The 21,838-nt window shown below is 38.8% G+C and overlaps 1 protein-coding gene across 1 annotated transcript; it reads right to left on the bottom strand.

Annotated features, from left to right (window-relative positions):
- Positions 1 to 940: 940 nt before the first annotated feature.
- LOC109799433 (vesicle docking protein) lies at positions 941 to 9,860 on the bottom strand. Its single transcript, XM_020359992.3, has 7 exons — positions 9,514 to 9,860; positions 8,365 to 8,508; positions 6,093 to 6,242; positions 4,578 to 5,066; positions 1,834 to 3,369; positions 1,516 to 1,584; positions 941 to 1,262 (listed from the first exon to the last, which is right to left on the bottom strand). The coding sequence occupies exons 1-7, from the start codon at positions 9,559 to 9,561 to the stop codon at positions 1,134 to 1,136; spliced, it is 2,565 nt and encodes an 854-aa protein (XP_020215581.1). The 5' UTR covers positions 9,562 to 9,860; the 3' UTR covers positions 941 to 1,133.
- Positions 9,861 to 21,838: the final 11,978 nt, after the last annotated feature.

The following is a 21,838-nucleotide window of genomic DNA, read 5'->3' as shown; positions in this document are numbered from 1 at the left end:
ATTAATTAGAATTTGAAATCAAATCCGACTTCTCTACGAAGTAAGTGATTTGTAATTTAATTTAGGTTTGGTACATGATTATGTAATGGTTTGTCATGTTAACTATTTCATTTATTTTAAAAGAATTAACGTGATTTCTTTTATTGAAAGGGTATAAATACAATAAATGTGTATTTGACGTGATTTACATCTGTAACAAATATAAAACTGAACATGTTGAATTACGTTAGAATATGCTTTGTCAATGTTGTCATAAACAGGTAAGATTACTTTACTCTTCCTCACTTGGAGAAGCGAAGTCCTAATTAGCTATTGGTCTGTTAATCAGTTTGTCTTTTATCAATAATTTCTCAAGCTATACATATCCATGATTTTTGTAAACTCAAGTCAGTCATTGCAACTTCTGCATTTAGAATTTAGAAACAGTTTTCTCGTTATTTTCTTTCATTTTCTCTCATCAAGAAGTTGTTTTTGTTTGTGTTGTTAATAATGTTGTGCAATGAAAATGAGAGGAGTTGGAAAGATAAAACAAAATTAAAAGTACCAAGAATTTTCTTAGTTTCAAAAGAACAGAAGAAGCTGATATAATTTTATTTTTGCTATTTGATTTTGAAGAAACTGATATAATATAATATTTTTAAAAAATATATTTTTTGAGTAGATTACTCAATCTAAAAGTTCATACACATACCAACTCATATTGGTCCATTCAACTTTTTTACTGAATTAAACCGTGTCCACATCATGTCTTATGCTGTAACACTGGGAAATCAAAATGCAAGGGATCGACACTGTCTAGACATATTCAATTTTGTCCAAGATATACTAGTACTTAAGAGTATATTGTTCAAGATATACTAATTGAAAGTATATTGGACACCAATGCGCTGGCTCTTCTGCAATATTGTTTCATGCTTCCTTGAATGCCAACTAATCCAAATTCTTGAACTGTGATTTATATTTCTGAAAGCTAATTTTGAAAGAAAATTTATTATTCTCTATTTTCTTTTTGGAAAGAAAGAAAATACAATTTGAACTGCCTATACAACAGTTAAAAGTTACAACGTACAGGATTTAGCAAAACCAAATTCAATTTAATTTCTATCTACTACTTTATCTAATTGATGAACGAATTAAATGTAACTTGAATCCCCTAGCAGTAAATCAAGCATGTCATTGGAAGTAAGAAGAGTTGTTCCACCCACAAGCAACTCTATATCGGGTCTTCCACTTTCAGCCAATGCCTCATGAGCTTCACGCACCTATGTGGCAGTGACAGCAGAAGTAAAAAGTTGTGTCAGGTTACAGTTCCATACTCATCAAGGATCAGGTTTTAAATGAAACACGAAAAGGGTTATTTATGTATAAAGAAAAAAGACACCCAATGTCTCATCATTTATAGAATAGTTATCATATTATTAAACTTTACTGGCAGTACCATGTCCATATTGTTACTCACAGACAAAGGGGAATAATAACAGGAATAGAGGAGAAAAAGGTATTCAAGAATTTCACCTCGAGTCCATTAATGCCCCCAATAACAAAAACCAATATGACGTTTTGATCGGCAAGACTTGGTTTGGCCTGCAGCATTTGTATTCAAGGAAGAATAGAGCAAAGGGTGAAAAAAAAAACAAGGAACGATTAGCATAATTGAATTGGACTACTAAGTGCGTGTTTGTTTTCACGTTTTAAACGTGAAAAATCACGTTTAACGTGGAAACTACAACGTATAGCTTCACGTTAAACGTGATTTTTCACTTTTAAAACGTGAAAACAAACACGCTGTAAAGCAACGTCCTGCATAGCCATAAGTTAAGAAACCATAATTACCTGACCAAGGCCAAATCTTCCAAACCCACTCTTAAACAAGCGCCCCACGGTGGAAGAATGATATTCTAACCCAGGCACATCGGACTTTCCCAACACCCTTGTTAGTAGCTTATAAAGTAAACCTTTTCTATCTTCATCAAAATTAGCTTCCGTGGTCAATGATCCATCCCTCAATGGTATATTCTTTCTTTTCAGATCAGATAACTTATGAAGAAATTTGAAAAGGTTATCAACCCTATCACGCAACTCCAACTTCAGTTGTGCATCACCATACACTTGTTCATTTTTATTGTCATCGTCACCATCTTCCTCACCCCATTTGCCCCACTGATCATCATCAAAATCATCAATATCTAGTTCTGAAGGATCTTCAGTAGTTTTCTCTGATTTTAACTTGTTTACATTAGTTTCAAGCTCTTCCCTTAGTCCATCTAAAAACTTGAGATTTGCTACTGATGGATTCTCAAGAAGAGCATCTACAACAGCTTCTTTTAACAAATGTTCCTCTTGCCAAGAAAATGGCCCGTCAGAACCAGATGTTGGAAAATTCTCGCCAGCCAATATATACCCAACAATCATCAGCAGCAAAGCATCTTGCAAAGAAAGTAACCCCTTTGAGGTCTCCCTTTTCCCTTCATTTACATGTGATCCCAACAAAGCACTCTTATTGATGAGATCACCAATTTGCATGGCAAGACTTTGACTTGTTTCTCCAGAACTTACACTCAAAATTTTCTCTGCACTGCTAAATGCATCCCATTTGGCATAATTTGATTCCTCAAGAGCTAATATCGTAGCTGAAGCTAATTGGATAATTCCTTTGTTCCTTAACAAAGATGATTGGCTCCTCGACAAAGCTTTGATCATAGCTTGCAACTCTTGTCTTGTAACAAGACCAGGACGAGACTTCACATTCACAGTGAGATTTTCCTTGCGCAGAGTTTCTTGTAGCCACTTCTTTACCAGTAAAGCCCCATCTTTTGTTCTTCTATCTAGTATAGCCTCCAATAATGGCATCCCGCGGAAATTTTCAGAGGAGACAAAGGACCCGGTAAGTTTCTCTAAATCAGAGTGACTAGGCTTGTCATGAATTTTCTGGCTAAGGTTAATCAAGCCTGCAATCTGAGAATCAGAATTACCCGAATTCCACCCACACAAAAAAGCTTCAATGCTTTCTAAAAGCCGAAAATTGTCTATTTTCCAATCATTTTCATTAAGGATCTCTGCAAGTGGTATCTGAACATCTAAAGGAGAACGTTGCAGGTAGGAAGAACCAAGTTTGAGTTGGCTTCCTGAACCTTTAATTTGGGCATGGGAAACCGTTCTACTTCTACGGGGCAAAGAAGAAAACATACGGTCAACAAGTGAGTCCCCGTGACAGCAAGGAGTGAGAAGATCAAGTGTACGATCAATGAGTAACAGCCCTGCTGATCGTTTACGGCGGCCTACGTCATAAAGACTTGACATGTCTGTCAAAAGTTTTCCCACAGTTTTTGATATATCACCAAGGGAGAAAATTTCCATTTTCAAGTCCATCTATATCATAAACAAAAGAATTAATGATCAAGGTAACAAATTAAAGAACAAACAACAAACAAGACAAAAGATACTGTCACTACTGGAAAATCAGAAAATGATGTGGACTACTAATTAGGATTATCATATCTCTAAATTTAAATATTGATTTGTTTCAGTTTATCTTTTTTCTTCATCTTCTCCTATCTTGGTTAGATTTGGATCCTTATTTTATTAATTAGGAAAATTGTTTGATATGATCCTACTAAACAGGATCTCTTTATTTTCTATTTTATCAATTAGGATAATTCTTAGTTATGATTCTATTAAATAGGGATATCTTTGTAGCCTTTATAAAGGGCAGACTTGAATAAAATATTATCAATGAGAAATAATTTTCACAAAACTTGTATTAGTCTAAGGAGGGGAGCTGTCATTAGTTGCAATAAGGATTGTTCCGTGTCTAGGCCTCAAGGCTTGATCCTACGTGAAGGTTCATAACAATAAACTCTCAATAAAGCACAAAGCCTTTTCTCCCCTTAATGGGGTTGGCAACATGAATCAAACAACATCAATGTGTTTGATTAAATACCAAGCTTTTGAAAAGTACATTCAGAGCAAGATCTATTTTAATGGGCAACACTCTTACTATTAAAGTTTTATTCAAGGAATATTTTTCAAAAAGTAAATATGTGCACCGATAGGTTCTCTACCACAAGCCCAATATACAAGGCCCACTTAGAATCAGATTAGGTGGGAAAAGAGGGAGAGTTAGTTAAGGAGAGAGGAAAAAAAAAAGATAATGGAATATGTTATATAGGTAGGGAGGGGAGAAGGAAAGGAGTGGGCAGTTTTGTATTTTCAATGGAGAGTCTAGAGTGTATGCTCTGACTTGGGAAGAGAGGGAATTTCTTCTCTGAGGAGCTTTTGCTTTGGGATTACAAGGGTTTATCTTGTAATACTTCTTATATTTTCAACCAATAATATAGTTGATTAGTTGTTCAGTTTACCTTAATTGGGTTCCTAACATGCACCCTGGCAAAACAGTATGATATGGCACGCAGCATTTCTATCACAGATCTAATATGGTGGTCAATGGAACCTAACATTAAGTATATGCAATACACTAACACAATACTAGAATCCTGAGAAATTAAAACAAAAATCCTGAAATAAAACCATTATAAGTATGCACCCATTTCAGCTAAAGAATGCACATCACTTGTTACCTTGGCAGCCAAATGGTATAGAAAGTGTGCAGTAAGGGTAGCCCCTGAAGGCACATCATCGGCATCAGAGAGCATGCCAGTACTTAAGGGAGGCAAACCAGGACTAATGAAATCTTCATGCTCAGAGGATAAGTATGCTTCAGCCACCAACCCTTCTGAAGGTAGAACAAATACTCTTGGTGAAATGGGACATATAATCATGGGAAAATGATGAACAGAAACAACCAATTTCAGCACTGCATCTTCAACGAAGTCTAATGGATTATGCTCATAAATGTCTCTTCCACTTGAACTAGCTTCAAGATTAGGAACATCCTCTCCACCGGAAGGAAACTGTGAGTGTCCTCCATCTTCAAAGTTAAGTTTTGCCTGTCCAGGTTTTGTCCCCGATTTCTTAACTAGTTCTTCATAATCTTGAACTAGTAAGGATTCATATTCATGATATGCATCTGGCCCCAGAGGTGAATCAGGAAATGCTGAGTGGGCTGTCTGCATTTTAACTAGTATTAGAATTTTCGAACAAAAGGTTGGGAAATAGGTATTGGAACAAAATAGCTAAAATTGCTACCCTAACATCACATTTATAGATAAAATAATTTCATCCTTATGTTGATCATTGGTGATAAATAATGAGTTCATGTCTTTACTCAAGCCAAAATAACTCTGCTATCCAGACTGACATTATTTTAGAACTGAAGAAATTATTGTTAATTAAATAATTCGCCTCATCTTCTTATGACCTTCTAATTTATTCATACGACATTTTATGTCTAAATGAACTAGAGACAGACCAAACTATTATGCAATGGCTGATAAATTCTCTTTCTATTTCTACTATAACAACATTTCTTTTTCAACAGCTTGGAAACCAATTTTACTTCATAACACCACCAATACTATCAGTCTATTACTGGGGTTGCAACTAACCAACTACTCATGTTATACTAAGATTTGCATGCTAGCAAATAGCGATGGATTAAGGTGCAACTAAAATTCATTCTTCAAAAACTGATACCTATTACTATAGTGAAGAAAGAAAAGGAGTAATTATAGTACAGGCCAAGCTAATGTGTTATTCTTTAAAACTGTCAAGTGTCAAATATGTTATGGGGAAAAAATTGATACTAGAATGACATGTTTAAATTAAAACATAACAATAATAATAATAATAACAATAATAACAATAATAAAAGATGATCAAGCTCCATTTCTAATTTACATATAAAGCTAACCTCTTTTTGAAAAAACACTGCTTTCATCCAGATGAAATTTTTACAAAAAAAGGAAAAAAATGTGTAGTATGGTTTGTAAGTTGTAAGTAGATAAAAATTAAACTATTATTTCAGGCATCTAGAAGAAGGAGAAAAAATGACTAGTTCAAATCCATAGCTAAAACCATATTTTTTTCAATAGATGGGTAAGCCAATATTAAGTTTATGAAACATGGAACAATAAAATGTGTGTGTGTCTAGCGAAGCAATGAAATTGAAAAATGAGACAATTACAAATAAGCACCTCTGAGATAGATGTAAATATAATGCAATGACGAACAACTTGATGTGTGCTCAGGCAACGTAAAATATACCGGTGCGCATTACTTAGTAGACTTGAAGTGATAACCACAAGTTTCCTTGCAGGATCATATTGTGAGTTCCAATCAACCACCTAGACATGAAACCATCAATAAAAGTAGATCATGATCCATGTGGCTTACCTCAAAGTAGTCATAGACTATTATAGTACAAACACATTGGAAACATACAGAAATCTGAGCCAGCTAATGAAAAGTATATACACACCTGGTTACATACAGCATTACAGCATCAACTATAAATTTACTAAGCAAAAGGATGGAAACATGGAAAGGACAGAAAACAAATTCTATGACATCATTATCTGCAAACATCAAAACTTAAAACTTTTGTATGTTCAAACAAGATGTATGTGAATTTTGGAGATCAAGATAATCACAGGTGGAGTCAGAACTTTGCCTCAAGGGGATTTAAAGCTAAAAACAAAAGGCATGACTTGATAAAGAAAATTTAAATTTTCACATGCATAACATATGCAAGAAATGTAATACATAAATAATATTTTTTACAAATAAAACAATATAATTGTATTGACTATTTTTTTTTTAATCCATATGAATTGAACTTGATACCAAAAGGTTTATAACACCTCATACACACTATTCAACCGAGTTTAACCCCCTTAGTAATTGTATTGAGTATCGACTATTGAGTACAATAATAGTACATAACAAAAGAATTAGATAAGATAGATACAGAAATTATACATATATTTGAGGGGCCACTGGACTACAAAATAATCTTTATGGTGATTTAAATACACATAAAAGATGCAGGTAACCATGACCCCAACAAGACACCCCCTCCCTCCCTCTGTCTCTGAAGATAATATTAAGAAAATAATGTCTAAAGAATGGGAATTTGGATCTCAAGAGAAAACATAAAATATGACCTTTCATATTTTGGCTTGAAGAGTTCACATCTTTATAGAGAAAAATAAATAGCTTAATGCATCATACAGGCTCCATTCAGCAAACATGCATTATATGCCTCCATTCACTCACAGAATGAAAACACTACAGCTGCAATGTGACATGACTATATTTAAGGTATAATTTTTACATTTCATGTTATATGCATGAATTACAATATTTTTATAAAATAGAAGAAAATTTTAGTAAAAGAAAGTAAAGAGGCTAATCTGGGGTAGTATAAGGAATCAAAGCAGCTCAAAGTCTTAAACATGCAACAAAGCAATCCCATCTCCTTGTATATCATTAATAGAGAGATTCTCAAAGCAATCATGAAATGAGCACCCAAGAGGCCACAAATACAATTTATCCCATAATAGTTTTATGCGTAAAGAGACACCATTGCAATTTGCAAACAGGCATTTCTCAACATACAAATACACAATAGCCATTGAGCTGCCAAAGTGGTGCTTCTGCATATCAGATTATCAAAACTCAACCCATACCTCAATCTGAGGTTATCCACAAACCTCCCAACTGATGAAATGGTCTCTGCTACTTTGCTTGGCCATGAAAGACCAGAGAAAATACTTCAAAATGCCAGTCCCACATGTATCAAAGTGAGGAAAATGTAATGAAGGGAATACTGGACAAGCTTGTCTGAATAAGGGTAATCTAACTACTCAAACAGACCTTCCTATTATCCAAACACTTGGAGACATTCAGACCATTTGATCACAAAAGGACTAGACCCATTGAATGCAGGAATACAACATTGACAAATGACAATAGGGTATTAACAGTTCCCCATAACAACGAGAAGAAGCAAGAAGGATTTTAAAATTCAAGTTTAGAAAGCCTTGGAAGATTTTACTAGCAATTAAGTAACAGTTATAATTAAATAAAAGAATTCAGAATTATTAATTTAATAATATTTTCAGTTCTATATATAAAAAGTTCAAAGCAAAATTCTAAACACCACACATTTGATAATTATTACTAGGTGAATCACAGATATTCACCATCAGACCACCCTCAAAATTAATGGGCTACAAACTTTGGCTACAGGAAAGTATCCATAAAGTGAAAATTCAACCCTCAGATAATCAACAAATATTCACTCCATGTCATAGCAAGCCATATAATATTTTTCAAAAACAGGAAAATAGTAATATCTCAATTTTTTTAATAAGCAAATCACTCAATGAGGTGATAATCAAATCTTAGCAGCTCACAGAAGCACAGAAAGACAACTCAACAATTGAATATGAAACCAGCACTTACCGCATCAAGTGCAGACATGTTTTCCAAACTGCAAATAGCCCGTGCTCCAAGTTCAAGAAGCACTGGATATGCCCCAATAAGTTGGAAACTCTCCACTGATCCAGCATCTAAATAAACAATAGCGCCTTGAATATGCTCTGATATCTGGAAAAATAAAATAGAGCATGACTACTATTCATGAAAAAAATAAATGAAAAGTATCACATAGTTGTTGTAACAAGTATAACCAACCAGGTAATATTTTCAGAAGAAAATTCAAATTCATATGTGCAACATAAGATGGCTAACAGCAACTATATTGATCACAAACCCACAAACGAAGAACTTTATTTAATGTTAAGAAAAATAAAGAGCTACTCCGTTACAAGTACAAAATTAAGATTATAAATAAAGATTAAGCTGAAACCCAACAGTAAAGCATCGAGAAGCTATCTTCCCCAGAGCCAGACAAACATACCCAATATCACTTCTTCCAATCTCAACATAGAATTAGTTCTGTGACAACTTTTAGCTTTTCCCAGATAAGGTTTTAAAAAACAGTCCACAACCATGATTTTAGCCACATCATACCCGCAACCACAATACTAATATTCTTAATTTTGCAAATTTAAGAATCATGGCTCTTAATGGGGTCACTGCGATGTGATCGCAACCACAATTGCAGCCGCATCTATCACAATTTCCCGCAATATTGAGTATATTGACAAATTTGCGACCGCAACCACAACCAGAATTTAAAACATTGCTCCAAATTCATACCATAACTCTTTTAAGGCCAAAATAACTTGCTAAATCACATTAAACTGAACCTAAGTCATAGCTCTTCACCTAAAAATGGTTGCTCAAGGTTTATCTAGGGTCTAGGAACACTAATATAAACCCAAGCTACATCCAATCTCTCCCATTGTTGAATTTGGCTAGTGAAGCACATAAACCATCCCAGTAAAAAGGATACATACATCATCAAAGCGACAAAGCCGGTATCTCAATATTCCTCCATTATACTCATATCCAATGGATTCTTAATTTTGTGAAACTAAGATTATTCAAATTAAATCATCGCAGAGCCCTAGGGAATCATTCGGCGAAAGCTAAAATGGACATAAAACTGAATGAATCGAACATTCTACTTCAGAAGGCTTGTGCTACCTGTCTAATGGAATCGATGCAAGATTTGATAACATCAACCGTAGCCATTTCCTAATTTCTTTATCCGCTTGAACGGAAGGTAACAAACCACGTGACTTTCTTCGAACAAAATACAGAGTCCCGAGAGAGCGTGAGAGCGTGGAATTGAGCTAAAATTTCATTCGTTTCGAACGAATCGCACACGCCGTAGAGCTCTGGTTTTAAGAGAAATCGCAATTTGCAAATTGCAATCGGAAATTGCGATCAGAGGCAGATCTCCCTACTCCCTCGTTCTTCTTCTCTTTTCAGTCTCCTCCACCACGCTTCACCGGTACGGTTCACGCACCGTTTTTTTTTTCTTTTCTGTTTTTAAATTTCAATGATTTTGTAATATAGTATTTCAAAATATGATTTTTTTTTATTATATAGTATTTTAATGATTTTTTTTACTATACTTATATGAGTTTGATAGTTATTATATATATTATCACAATTCAATTTCTTTAAATAAAAACTCAAACTCAAGTTTTATAAATAAATAAATAATAATAATAATAAATATATTCAATATGATTAATTAGATTTTTCAACAAAAATGATTTATTAAAACAATAAATTCATTATATATAATTAGGAGTTGTAAAATAAGTCAATTCACTTAAAGAAAAAAGAGACAAATTAGTTTATCAAGCAAAATGGATTGAAAAATGTAATTTATCTCATTTAATAATATGTTAAACCACTGTAGTGAGTTTGTCAATTAAAAATAATGGGTTGACCCACCTTTATTACACCTAAATTTAAAAAAAAAAACTCAATTAAAATATTTTAACTCTTCTCTTTCTCTTAATTATTTTTATAGTCTTGTGAGTTTAAAATAAAGAGGAAGATTTAAAATCTATAACAAAACAAAAAAAGTAATGACTATCCATTATTCGGCTTAAATTTATCCAAACCTTATCTTACCCCTTCAACTCAAGTCAAACCCTCTAACCTCTCTATTCTCATTCTTCCTTCTAGCTACATGGATTATATTCTAAACTAAAAACTTAAAAAAAAATGAGAAATATATATATAAATTTAATATAGAAATAAATAAATAAAATAATAAGAAAATAGAGCACCCCCTATTTATTATGTGAAATTCACATAGAAAAACGAAATAGTCATTTTCTCTTAGAAATTGTTATAACTTAACTTTTTTCGTAAAATATTGTCTGCTTACTACGTTTCTATTTCAACACGAAAAAAAGATACATTAATATATCTATCTATATATAGATATATAGATAGATATATGGATAGATACAATAAGTGTCTTTGTATTGTATTCGGCTCAATCTTTCTTGATCGGATCAGATAGCCCTTCGGGCAACCAATCGCACATCCAATTCCGATCAACAACTTGGAGGTATGGCTGAGTGGCTTAAGGCATTGGTTTGCTAAATCGACAGAGGGAGAAAAATCTTTTCTCTTCATCTTCTTCATTATTCTTTCTTCTCTATAACTATTTTTCTTGTTCTACCCAAACTCAAGGTAAATCACTTAGTTTGAACTTTCTAGTTCGTCTTCCTTGTTCTCCATAAGAAAGAATTGTCTAAAAGCTTGTTTTCTTCATTTCATCTTGAGAAAAGCTTCCTTGATGTAAGAAAAGTTAATCTCAACCGTTGAACTCTTACTTGTTGTAATTTGAATTACATTTCAATTCAAGTTTTTATAGTGCGATTTAGTTCAATTCAATGATACGAAATAATAAAATAGTTCAGTTCATTTAAAATAATATACACTACAATTTAGACAAATTACTTTTAAGTTCGATATACTTTTTATAAATTTATTTCAGTTTAGTTCATTTTGTTCACCCCTAATATCAACTCTCATCAGACCAACTCTTATATACTCAAACTATATCATTTATAACTTAATTTAGAGTTATCTCAACTTCGACTTCCATTGATCCACATAAACTAAAAATAATAAAATTATAAAATATATTTCTTAATTACATATATAAAAAATTACATAAAAAAAATTATATTAGACCGTAGACGTGTTAGGGGACAAAAGAAGTGCTAGTCACTAACTATTCGAATAAACCTATGAAGGATAAAAATAGTATGCGGAAATTTTAGTGTACAATTATGCTTTTAGTTTTTATACAAAATCATGTTATGAATCTTATGATATTATGTCTGCCTTCAAGATAAAGCTTTCTCATCTTCGTTTCGAAAGTACAAGTTCCTTACTCCCTTTCATATTTATAGCCCACAAATTAAAAACTCTATCCACTAATTACAATGAATTCATCATATCTTGACTAGGGAAAAGAAATAAAGCATCCACCACGTCTTAATCTCGATATAGAAAATTACTCAAGACTTATAAAAAAATTTATATACTACGAAACTTTTTTCACAAACCGGGGAATAAATGAAATAATAATAAAAAATAACACAAGAAAACCATGAGTGAGAAAAAGGGCTAAACATGTTCTAACACGTTTTTAAGCATTTTTATTAAAAAGAACTAAATATACTTTTTAATCAAAATTAGAATTTCACATAAGTTATTTATACTTATATTTAATTTAAATAAAATCTGTATCACATTGTACATATGCAAAACTTCCATTCTGATTAAAATAAAATAGGAACAAAAACTCATACATCTAGGTTTTGTCTTCTCTTAAATGTTTCTTCTTCTTTGTTTTTTTTTTTTTTGGCAAGCCATTGTTTTATAATTGAAGGAAGAGGATGTTGACAGGTACATGTGAAAATGGAAAACAACCATCTAGCAAGACACTATACTACATTAATGGTGGGTCAACCTCATCCATCCATGATTCCATAAAGCATCTCCATATCTCACATCTCCCTCCCCAATCCATTTCTCATCCCACCACACCCCTTAAACACTACCACTCATTCTTTCAATGACCACAAAATCCGAAACCACTTAAACAAACCTTATTTTAGATATAATTTTATCTTATATATATATATATATATATATATAAACTAATTAAAAACTACTTTTGAATATACTTTTAAAGTTGTTATTTCAAATAATTAATAATCCTATTATACAACACAACTATAATTAGATAAAAGTATTTGTTGAAAATTAAATTAATTTTTAAAATATTTTTCATCTTTTTTAATAGGATGTTCATGGACCAATTTGGTTCATAAAATAAATTAAAGTCCGAACTAATCAATTTTGAATGATTTGATTTGGATTAATTTAAAAAAAATTACAATTCGAACCAAGTCAAACCAATCAATGATGGGTTGATTTGGTTCAATTTAATTGGTTTTCTTTAAAATAAATATAGATTTTTTTTTAGAAAACAAAAATACACCCTCTCTAAAAGAAATACATTATTTTATTCAATATATATATATATATATATATATATATATAAACTTATTTTTAAAAGAGTGTAAATAACATTCAAGTGAGAATGAAAAATGTAAAAAATATGAAATTAAAGTTGTACTATCTGTACCGCCACGCCGAGCTCGAGCTCGGCATTGCAGCGGAGAATGACCTCGGACGCGCATTGTACGACGTCAGCTCGGCACTTAAATAGATCATAACCGATCTTAGGGGATCTCGCCCTAGATGAGATCCGTTATCTAATCACATCATATCTTATCTTAGGCCCAACGCAACCCTAACTCACACTAAGGTACGTGCATTATTTATACGAGACTCATACTCATACAAACCCTAACTTTAGCATCGGAGTCTCTTTTGCAGGTACCACCCCCATCTTGGAGCATCAAGCCTACCAGCGAAGGAGGCTCACCAATTTTACTCGGAGGATCATCTCTACAGCAGATTTCTGGTAAGAACATTTAGCGCCCACCGTGGGGCCGATCAAGACAGCTCTTATCAGCCACGCTTATGGTTTGCACCAGAAGCCATAGCAAACGCGCAACACACGACCTAGATCAACCATCTGCCATGGATAGCGAAGCAGCATTGAGGAGGTTGATCGATCAGGTCGAACAGATGCGGCAACAACACGACGCCGATCTGCAGAACATGCACGCCAAGCACGAAATCGACCTAGCCGCAATGCGGACCGCCAATGAGGCTGACCTAGCGGCGCTACGCGCGAAAAACGAGCGGATTTGCGCCCAACTCCCTCGGCGGCACTCTGACCATCCTCCTCATACGAGCAACCACAATGAGGAGGAGGAGCACTCAGTCTCTCAACCCCGAACCGCGACTAGGGCACCGACTCAACGACCTGCCACGCATCGGTCTCATGCACCGACGCACAAGTCGGCCCATGAAGTCAGCAAGGCCCCTACTCATGTCCCAGGGGATCAGGCAACCTTTCGCCGCCACCCTTTTGTGGATGGCATCATGGAGACACCACTCCCTCATGGGTGGAAGCCTCTCCACCTCGATCGCTATGATGACACGACGGACCCAGATGAGCACATCGACCTGTATACAACATAGGTAAACCTCTACACTAACAATGACGCTATCTTGTGTAGGGTTTTTCCAACCTCGCTCAAGGGGGCCGCGCTCAACTGGTATACCCAGTTGCCTGCCGAGTCCATTGATAGTTTCGGCACCCTAGTCAGAAGGTTCATAGCGCAGTATGCGACGAGCCGACCTCACCATGTGACTTCAGCCGCCCTGGCCAGTCTCAGGAAAAACGACGACGAACCACTCCGGGCGTTCATGGAGCGATTTGCCGCCACCTCGGTTCAGATCAGAAATCTGAACCCCGAGGTCACCGTGCATGCAATGCTTATGGCACTCAAGCCCGGACCATTCGTTGACAGCCTATGTCGTGAGTCTCCTCGCGACATGGACGAGCTTCGCGCTCGCGCGGCGGGCTATATCCAGATGGAGGAACACTCCGCTTTCCGTGACCAGGTTCGCAAAAAAGGACCAGCGAAGCCAAAACAGGGGCACAAGGATAAAATCAAAGTCAATAACGACAGCTAGTTCAAGAAGTCGACTAGGGCAAGCAGAGGGGGGAGATATGACTTCTACACTCCCTTGAACGCACCCAGAGTCCACATCTTGGAGGAAGCCAGCAACAGCAACCTACTCGCCCTTCCACCACTAGGTCACACTCCCAACAGTGCCGACAAGTCCAAACACTGTCGGTACCACAGGAACCACAGTCACACCACGGAGGAGTGCCGCACGCTTCGGGACCGTATCGAAGAGCTCATCCAGGCAGGTCACCTCGGCCAGTACGTCCAGCGACAGCAGGGTCACCGAGGGGGCTATGGTGGACGAGGACGGGGCAGAGGTCGTGGTTCGGGAGCTCGCACGGACCAACCCTTGGGCTCCCAACAAAATTCCGGCGGCACAGTACAAGCCGAGATAAGCCAGGAAACAGGGTCAGCTCCCTTACGGGGAGTAATCAACATAATTGCAGGTGGTTTCGCTGGGGGAGGCGCTAGCAGCTCGGCCCGGAGGAGACACCTGCGAAACATCAATTGTGTCCACTCTACCACCTCGGCTTCGCACCAGAGCTCACCGCCGATCTCTTTCGCTGACGAGGACTACGCAGGCGTCAGCCCTAACCAAGATGATCCCATGGTCATCGTCGTAGAAGTAGCCAACTGGGAGGTGCAAAAGACACTCATTGACCAAGGGAGTTCGGCCGACGTCCTGTACTGGCCGACGTTCCTCAGGTTAGACGTCCTTCATTCTCTCATCCAACCTCACACAGAGCCCCTAGTCGGTTTCGTAGGAGAGTAAGTGCACACTCGAGGATACGTGGACCTACTGACCACCTTCGGAAGTTCCCCGGATACAAGGAGAATCATGGTTCGATACCTCCTTGTGGAGGCCAACACCTCCTATAACATCATCATTGGGAGGCCGACATTGAACCAGCTTGGGGCAGTGGTGTCCACTCCGCACCTCACCATGAAGTTCACAGGAAGCGACGGTAAAATCATCTCCGTCAAAGCAAATCAGAAGACGGCTCGGCAGTGCTACGCCGAGAGTCTGAAGATATCCTCGTCCAGCAAGCAAAGCAAGGGAGATCCCCCCACCGTAGCTCACATCACCCGCAGGGAGGCCACTGACCTTGGCCCGAGGACCGATCCCTGTAGTGAAAAATCGAGCCTCGCTAGCAAGCCCGGAGAGAAAGCTCAAGAAACCGAAGCCCCCCGACTACAAGAACACGGCGAAGAGCCAATGCCACGAACTCGGAACGCTACGCACCTTAAGTTCCATTTCAACTAATTTGGTATGAACGAGTTGTGCACTCTTTTCCCGCCTCAGTCTTTGTTTTGACTGAGAGGGTTTTTAATGAGGCACACGGACATAATCAATAAAATGACTCATTCTGTTCAATCCATATTCTTATTTTATGTTCTTATCCAAGGTCGAATTCGAACCTTAATAAAATCATTTTACTCTAATTTAAGGTCGAGTACGAACCTTAAGCACGCTTATCCGAGGTCGAGCCCGAATCTCGTTAAAGTTTGAGGTCGAATACGAACCTCAATACTCTTATCCAAGGTTGAGTTCGAACCTTAATAAAATCATTTTACTCCAATTTAAGGTTGAGTAAGAACCTTAAGCACGCTTATCCGAGGTCGAGCCCGAACCTCGTTAAAGTTTGAGGTCGAATACAAACCTCAATACTCTTATCCAAGGTCGAGTTCGAACCTTAATAAAATCATTTTACTCCAACTTAAGGTCGAGTACGAACCTTAAGCACGCCATATCCGAGGTCGAGCCCGAACCTCGTTAAAGTTTGAGGTCGAATACGAACCTCAATACTCTTATCCGAGGTCGAGCCCGAACCTCGTTAAAGTTTGAGGTCGAATACGAACCTCAATACTCTTATCCAAGGTCGAGTTCGAACCTTAATAAAATCATTTTACTCTAATTTAAGATCGAGTACGAACCTTAAGCACGCTTATCCGAGGTCGAGCCCGAACCTCGTTAAAGTTTGAGGTCGAATACGAACCTCAATACTCTTATCCGAGGTCGAGCCCGAACCTCGTTAAAGTTTGAGGTCGAATACGAACCTCAATACTCTTATCCAAGGTCGAGTTCGAACCTTAATAAAATCATTTTACTCCAATTTAAGATCGAGTACGAACCTTAAGCACGCTTATCCGAGGTTGAGCCCGAACCTCGTTAAAGTTTGAGGTCGAATACAAACCTCAATACTCTTATCCAAGGTCGAGTTCGAACCTTAATAAAATCATTTTACTCCAATTTAAGGTCGAGTACGAACCTTAAGCACGCCATATCCGAGGTCGAGCCCGAACCTCGTTAAAGTTTGAGGTCGAATACGAACCTCAATACTCTTATCCGAGGTCGAACCCGAACCTTGTTAAAGTTTGAGGTCGAATACCAACCTCAATACTCTTATCCAAGGTCGAGTTCGAACCTTAATAAAATCATTTTACTCCAATTTAAGGTCGAGTACGAACCTTAAGCACACTTATCTGAGGTCGAGTCCGAACCTCGTTAAAGTTTGAGGTCGAATACGAACCTCAATACTCTTATCCAAGGTCGAGTTCGAACCTTAATAAAATCATTTTACTCCAATTTAAGGTCGAGTACGAACCTTAAGTACTCTTATCCGAGGTCGAGCCCGAACCTCGTTAACGTTTGAGGTCGAATACGAACCTCAATACTCTTATCCAAGGTCGAGTTTGAACCTTAATAAAATCATTTTACTCCAATTTAAGGTCGAGTACGGACCTTAAGTACTCTTATCCGAGGTCGAGCCCGAACCTCGTTAAAGTTTGAGGTCGAATACGAACCTTAATACTCTTATCCAAGGTCGAGTTCGAACGTTAATAAAATCATTTTACTCCAATTTCCGAGGACCTCGGCATGATCGACTTAAGGTCAAATTCGAACCCTCAGAAGAATTAGTTAACAAAAAATCGGAGGTCGAGTTCGAACCTTCACAAAGATACAATAGACACCGGGCATATCTCTCAAAACACACAAAAAAGAAAAATCAGGCTTAAACGCAAAAGCGAAAGAAAACGCAACAAAAAGACAAAAATACATATATACAAGTGATGTTTCCAGAGTTCTACACTCGAATTCGAAACAGAAAGATAAAGCAGAAAAAATTTAGCTAAGCCATTACAAAATTAGCCTACTCAAAGGCATTCTCGCTGGAGCTGTCCTTGACATCATCCTCCCTTACCAGCTTCCCAAAGCGGACGACCTTCTCCACATGCATAGCGGAGAAGTCAAACCCCGACGCAAGGAGCCTGGCCTGGCGAGCGGCCTTGAGGAAACCCCTCTTATGCTCTACCACAACAGAGTGCTCGGTCTCCTCGAGTTTCCTCTCAAGCCCCGTTTTGGCCTCCTCCAGCTTCGCGAGGTCCACCCTCAAAGCGGCATTCTCCTCCACTTGGCCGCCAAGAACCACCTCGTCGTAGAGACGTTTCTCGGCCGCCGCCACCAGCTCAGCCTTTTGTGCAGTGACCTCATCCTCTAAGGCACGCATACGAGCTCGGGAGGAACTGGAGAGCTCCTGCAAGTTGCGAACCTGAGTAGCATAGGTCTCGTTCGACCGTAGGGAAATCTCCAGAGACTTCCGAAGCCTCTCCACCTCCATCCGAGTAGCTTGAAGCTCGGCTTCGTTACGCAGCTTAGCCTCCCCGAGAGCACCTGCCAAGGCCCGGTTCTCGTCCTTCAAAGCTTTGCTCCCCTCCCTTAGGGCCTTGGCTTCTTCCTTCAAGGGCTTAACTCGACCCTTCAGTCTGGCCAGGTCCTCCTGCTGCTTGGACCACTTGTGCTTCCAGTGGTCCACAAAAGCCATAGTACTCTGAAGGAAGACTTGAGCAGCGTCAAAGCCTTCCACAGGCCCGGCCTCCTCGATCATCCCCTGATCCTCCGAGCTCAGCGTGCCCTCGGGGAAGAATCTTTCGGCGGTCACCCCAGCGCTCCACAGCGAGTTCATGTCGGCCGAGGCGCTCACATGGTCCAAGCGCACATCAGAGCGACCCTTTCCGAACCGGTGAGAAATATATCGGCTCTGGGAAGCCCCCTGTGACGGCCCTGACGATGGTGCAGAGGCCACAAGCATAGTCGGAGGGACCTCGGAACTTGGCCCCTTGCCGCGAGCCGTAACAGAAGTAGAAGCCGGCGTCCCCTGCTCGGCAACAGGGGGGTCCACGTCTGGCACCTCCGACCTCGAAGGCACCGGGGTCTCGACAACGCCCCTTTCCTGCAAAAACCGACCTCATGTCAAGAAACAAGAATCTAACATACAGGATAAAGGGAAAAGCGAAAAGCGAGGTACTCACCTTGGCAGCCTGGACGACCTGCTCAGCAACCAGGACCTCCACCTCGGTAGCTACCCCAGCCTGCAAAGAGAGACATCACCTCAACAAACCAAGCCAAATCAACATAGAAAATAAATTAATGCACAAAACACCTACCTCGGCAGAGGGAACAACTTGTTTAGAAGTCCCTGCAACAGCCACTTGGGGAACCTCCCCAGGCGGAGGGCTCCCAGTGAGATCGACTGCATTGGCATATGCAGCCTTGGAGGTCACCTCCTCCATTCTGCGAGGGGCAGAGGTTTCCCCGATCTCTTTATCGCCCCTCTTTATTTTTCGGTTGACCATCAGGGGGGAAACCTCCTCCTCTAGAGGCTCAGGGACCTCGAGCTCGGTCACGTTGTAGCGGTGCTTCAACTCGCGCCACTTATTCCTGCCCATTATGCCTACAAACACAACATACTGAAGCACATCAGAAAAAGGATTTTCACAAACCCTAATAATCTAAAAAGAGGGCGAACTACTCACTCTCCAGGCCCCTCTCCCTGTATGCTGAGTTCGCAAGCGACAGAACGAGCTTGCAATCCAGCGGACGAGGAAGCGCTGCGAGATTCTCAACGGCGGCCGCCTCCGAAGCCGTCAGTTTCAATTGGCCAACCCCATGAAACCTGGACGGTTCGGAGCACCAATAGAAAGGAAACTTCGGCAGCCCGCCGAAGTAAAATGCCCCATCCTCCAATGGGTCGACACCCACAAGAGCAACCCGGAAAAACTCTTGCTTGAAATTCTTGTATGAGTGGGCGTAGAGGGTAAACAAACCCCCATCCTTACTCCCGCTCAGGGACAGTATGCGATAAGGCGGAACGCCTATCTTCAACTGATAAAAATGAAGAAAAACGGGAAGGGACACCTCTACCCCTAGCACTGAACAGAGGACTTGTAAAACCCTCAAGAAACCCCAACTATTGGGGTGCAACTGGCAGGGGGCCGAGTTGACAAAATTCAAAAAATCACACTCAAATTGGGTGAAGGGAAGGCACACACCTAAATCCCTAAAAAAATAATGGTACATATAGAAATGGGGAGAGTCAGTGGACTTCCCCATATATACGCCCTCTCCGACCTGACACGGTTCAAGACGGATCATTCGGGACATAGAAGGGTCACAGATTCTGAGGGATCTCAAAACCGCATTGACTTCACGAAAGGACCGAAAAACGCTTTGGGCCCCCGCCATCTCGCGCCGAACCCAGTCGTACCCAGGAATTCCTGGAACGAGGTCCGATGGCGGAGCCACCTCCTTCTTTTTCGCGACGGTAGCCGCTCCGGCAGCCGCCGCCTTACCCCGTGCCTTGCCCTTGGCAGGCGCGGAGGAACCAGCACCACTCCCTCCAGCCATAAAGACGACAAGAAAGACCCAAAGAAGAGTGGGGAAGAAAGAAAAAGAAAACTGCAGAAAGAAAGTACCTAGTACTCTTCCTCAGAAAATAACCCTAACAATGACTTGGTTACCAAAAACGACGACGAGGTTCGCGAAAATGGAGACGGAGAACGAACGGAAGCAAGAAAGCAAAGAGAACTATCGTACTCGAGAAGCCAAAGAGTGGAAGAAAGTAAAGTGAATAAGAAGAGACGCGGGAGAGAGAAAGAAAAGGTTTTCTCCCCAAATTCAAAACGGTCACGGCACGTGTCAGCCAAACGACACATCTGACGACACATTAATTGGAAACCATCATTGCATAACCGTCATCCTCATAAACGTGCCACCTGCACGTTTTCGGGAAATGACTAGCTATGACACATGGCACCTCAACAAGCAGCGTGCGCGAAAGGTCACTGCTCCCTAACGAGCTCGGTCTTAAACTCCTCGACCTACAGTCTTCGGAGCTCGGGGGGCTAGTGTACTATCCGTACTGCCACGCCGAGCTCGAGCTCGGCATTGCAACGGAGAATGACCTCGGACGCGCATGGCACGACGTCAGCTCGGCACTTAAATAGATCATAACCGATCTCAGGGGATCTCGCCCCAGATGAGATCCGTTATCTAATCACATCATATCTTATCTTAGGCCCAACGCAACCCTAACTCACACTAAGATACGTGCATTATTTATACGAGACTCATACTCATACAAACCCTAACTTTAGCATCGGAGTCTCTTTTGCAGGTATCACCCCCATCTTGGAGCATCAAGCGTACCAGCGAAGGAGGCTCACCAATCTTACTCGGAGGATCATCTCTACAGCAGATTTCCGGTAAGAACAAAAGTTATTAAACATAATTTAACATTTGAAATTAAAATATTTTAGCATTTAAAATTAACGTAATTCATTATTAAATATAACAAAACTTTTCTATGTTACCAAGTATCATCTAAACCAATCAACAATTATTATCCAAGTAGTATCCATGCATTCTTTTTTCAACTTAAATGACAACATAGAAATAATATATTAAGTGAAAATATTAGTATGTAGTCTAATGACTCAATTAAGACAAAGTGAACAATAACTTTGAAATTGGCCGATAAGTGACGAAGTCAAAGGGCCAGGGACATGTGACGTGCATCTAGCTAGGTATAAGCACATAATAACTTAACAAGTGAGTGTAGAATCACTATTAAAATAATAATATAAAATATATTAATATTTTATAATGATAAGATCATTAAAAAAAACTATCGTAATGTATTGTTGTTAGAATGTTAATGTAGTATAATACTTATGTGTTATTAATGAAATCATAGTATTACAATATAATATTTATTTGATTCTTGAATCATTATATTTATAAAATATAAACTATGATCCAATTTAATTGATTTAGATCGAATTTGATCTAATAAAGAAATTAAACCAACTTAATTGATTTAGTTTGGATGGATTGATTTTCTCATATTATCCAAACTCATGAATAACACTCCTGCTTTTTAAATCAAAAACATATTTTTCTTCTGTATTTTTATTAATCAAAACAAAATATCTTATGTGTGAAAATCTGATAGCCATGCAACCTAACACTATTCCATCAATGGTGGGTCAACCATATCCATACCATACGTGGTTCCATATATGTCACCAACATGTCC

Source organism: Cajanus cajan, chromosome 8 (assembly GCF_000230855.2).
Source record: "Cajanus cajan strain Asha chromosome 8, NIPB_CcT2T_4, whole genome shotgun sequence".
NCBI lineage: Eukaryota > Viridiplantae > Streptophyta > Magnoliopsida > Fabales > Fabaceae > Cajanus > Cajanus cajan.
This window is presented reverse-complemented; position numbering and strand designations above follow the sequence as displayed.

Bases quoted from the DNA above. Each gene is read 5' to 3' on its own strand.
- LOC109799433 (XM_020359992.3), bottom strand. From the start codon at position 9,561: ATGGCTACGGTTGATGTTATCAAATCTTGCATCGATTCCATTAGACAG. The intron at 8,509-9,513 runs GTAGCACAAGCC...TTATTTTTCCAG, and splicing joins GCATCGATTCCATTAGACAG to ATATCAGAGCATATTCAAGG. The intron at 6,243-8,364 runs GTAAGTGCTGGT...TTTCATGTCTAG, and splicing joins ACATGTCTGCACTTGATGCG to GTGGTTGATTGGAACTCACA.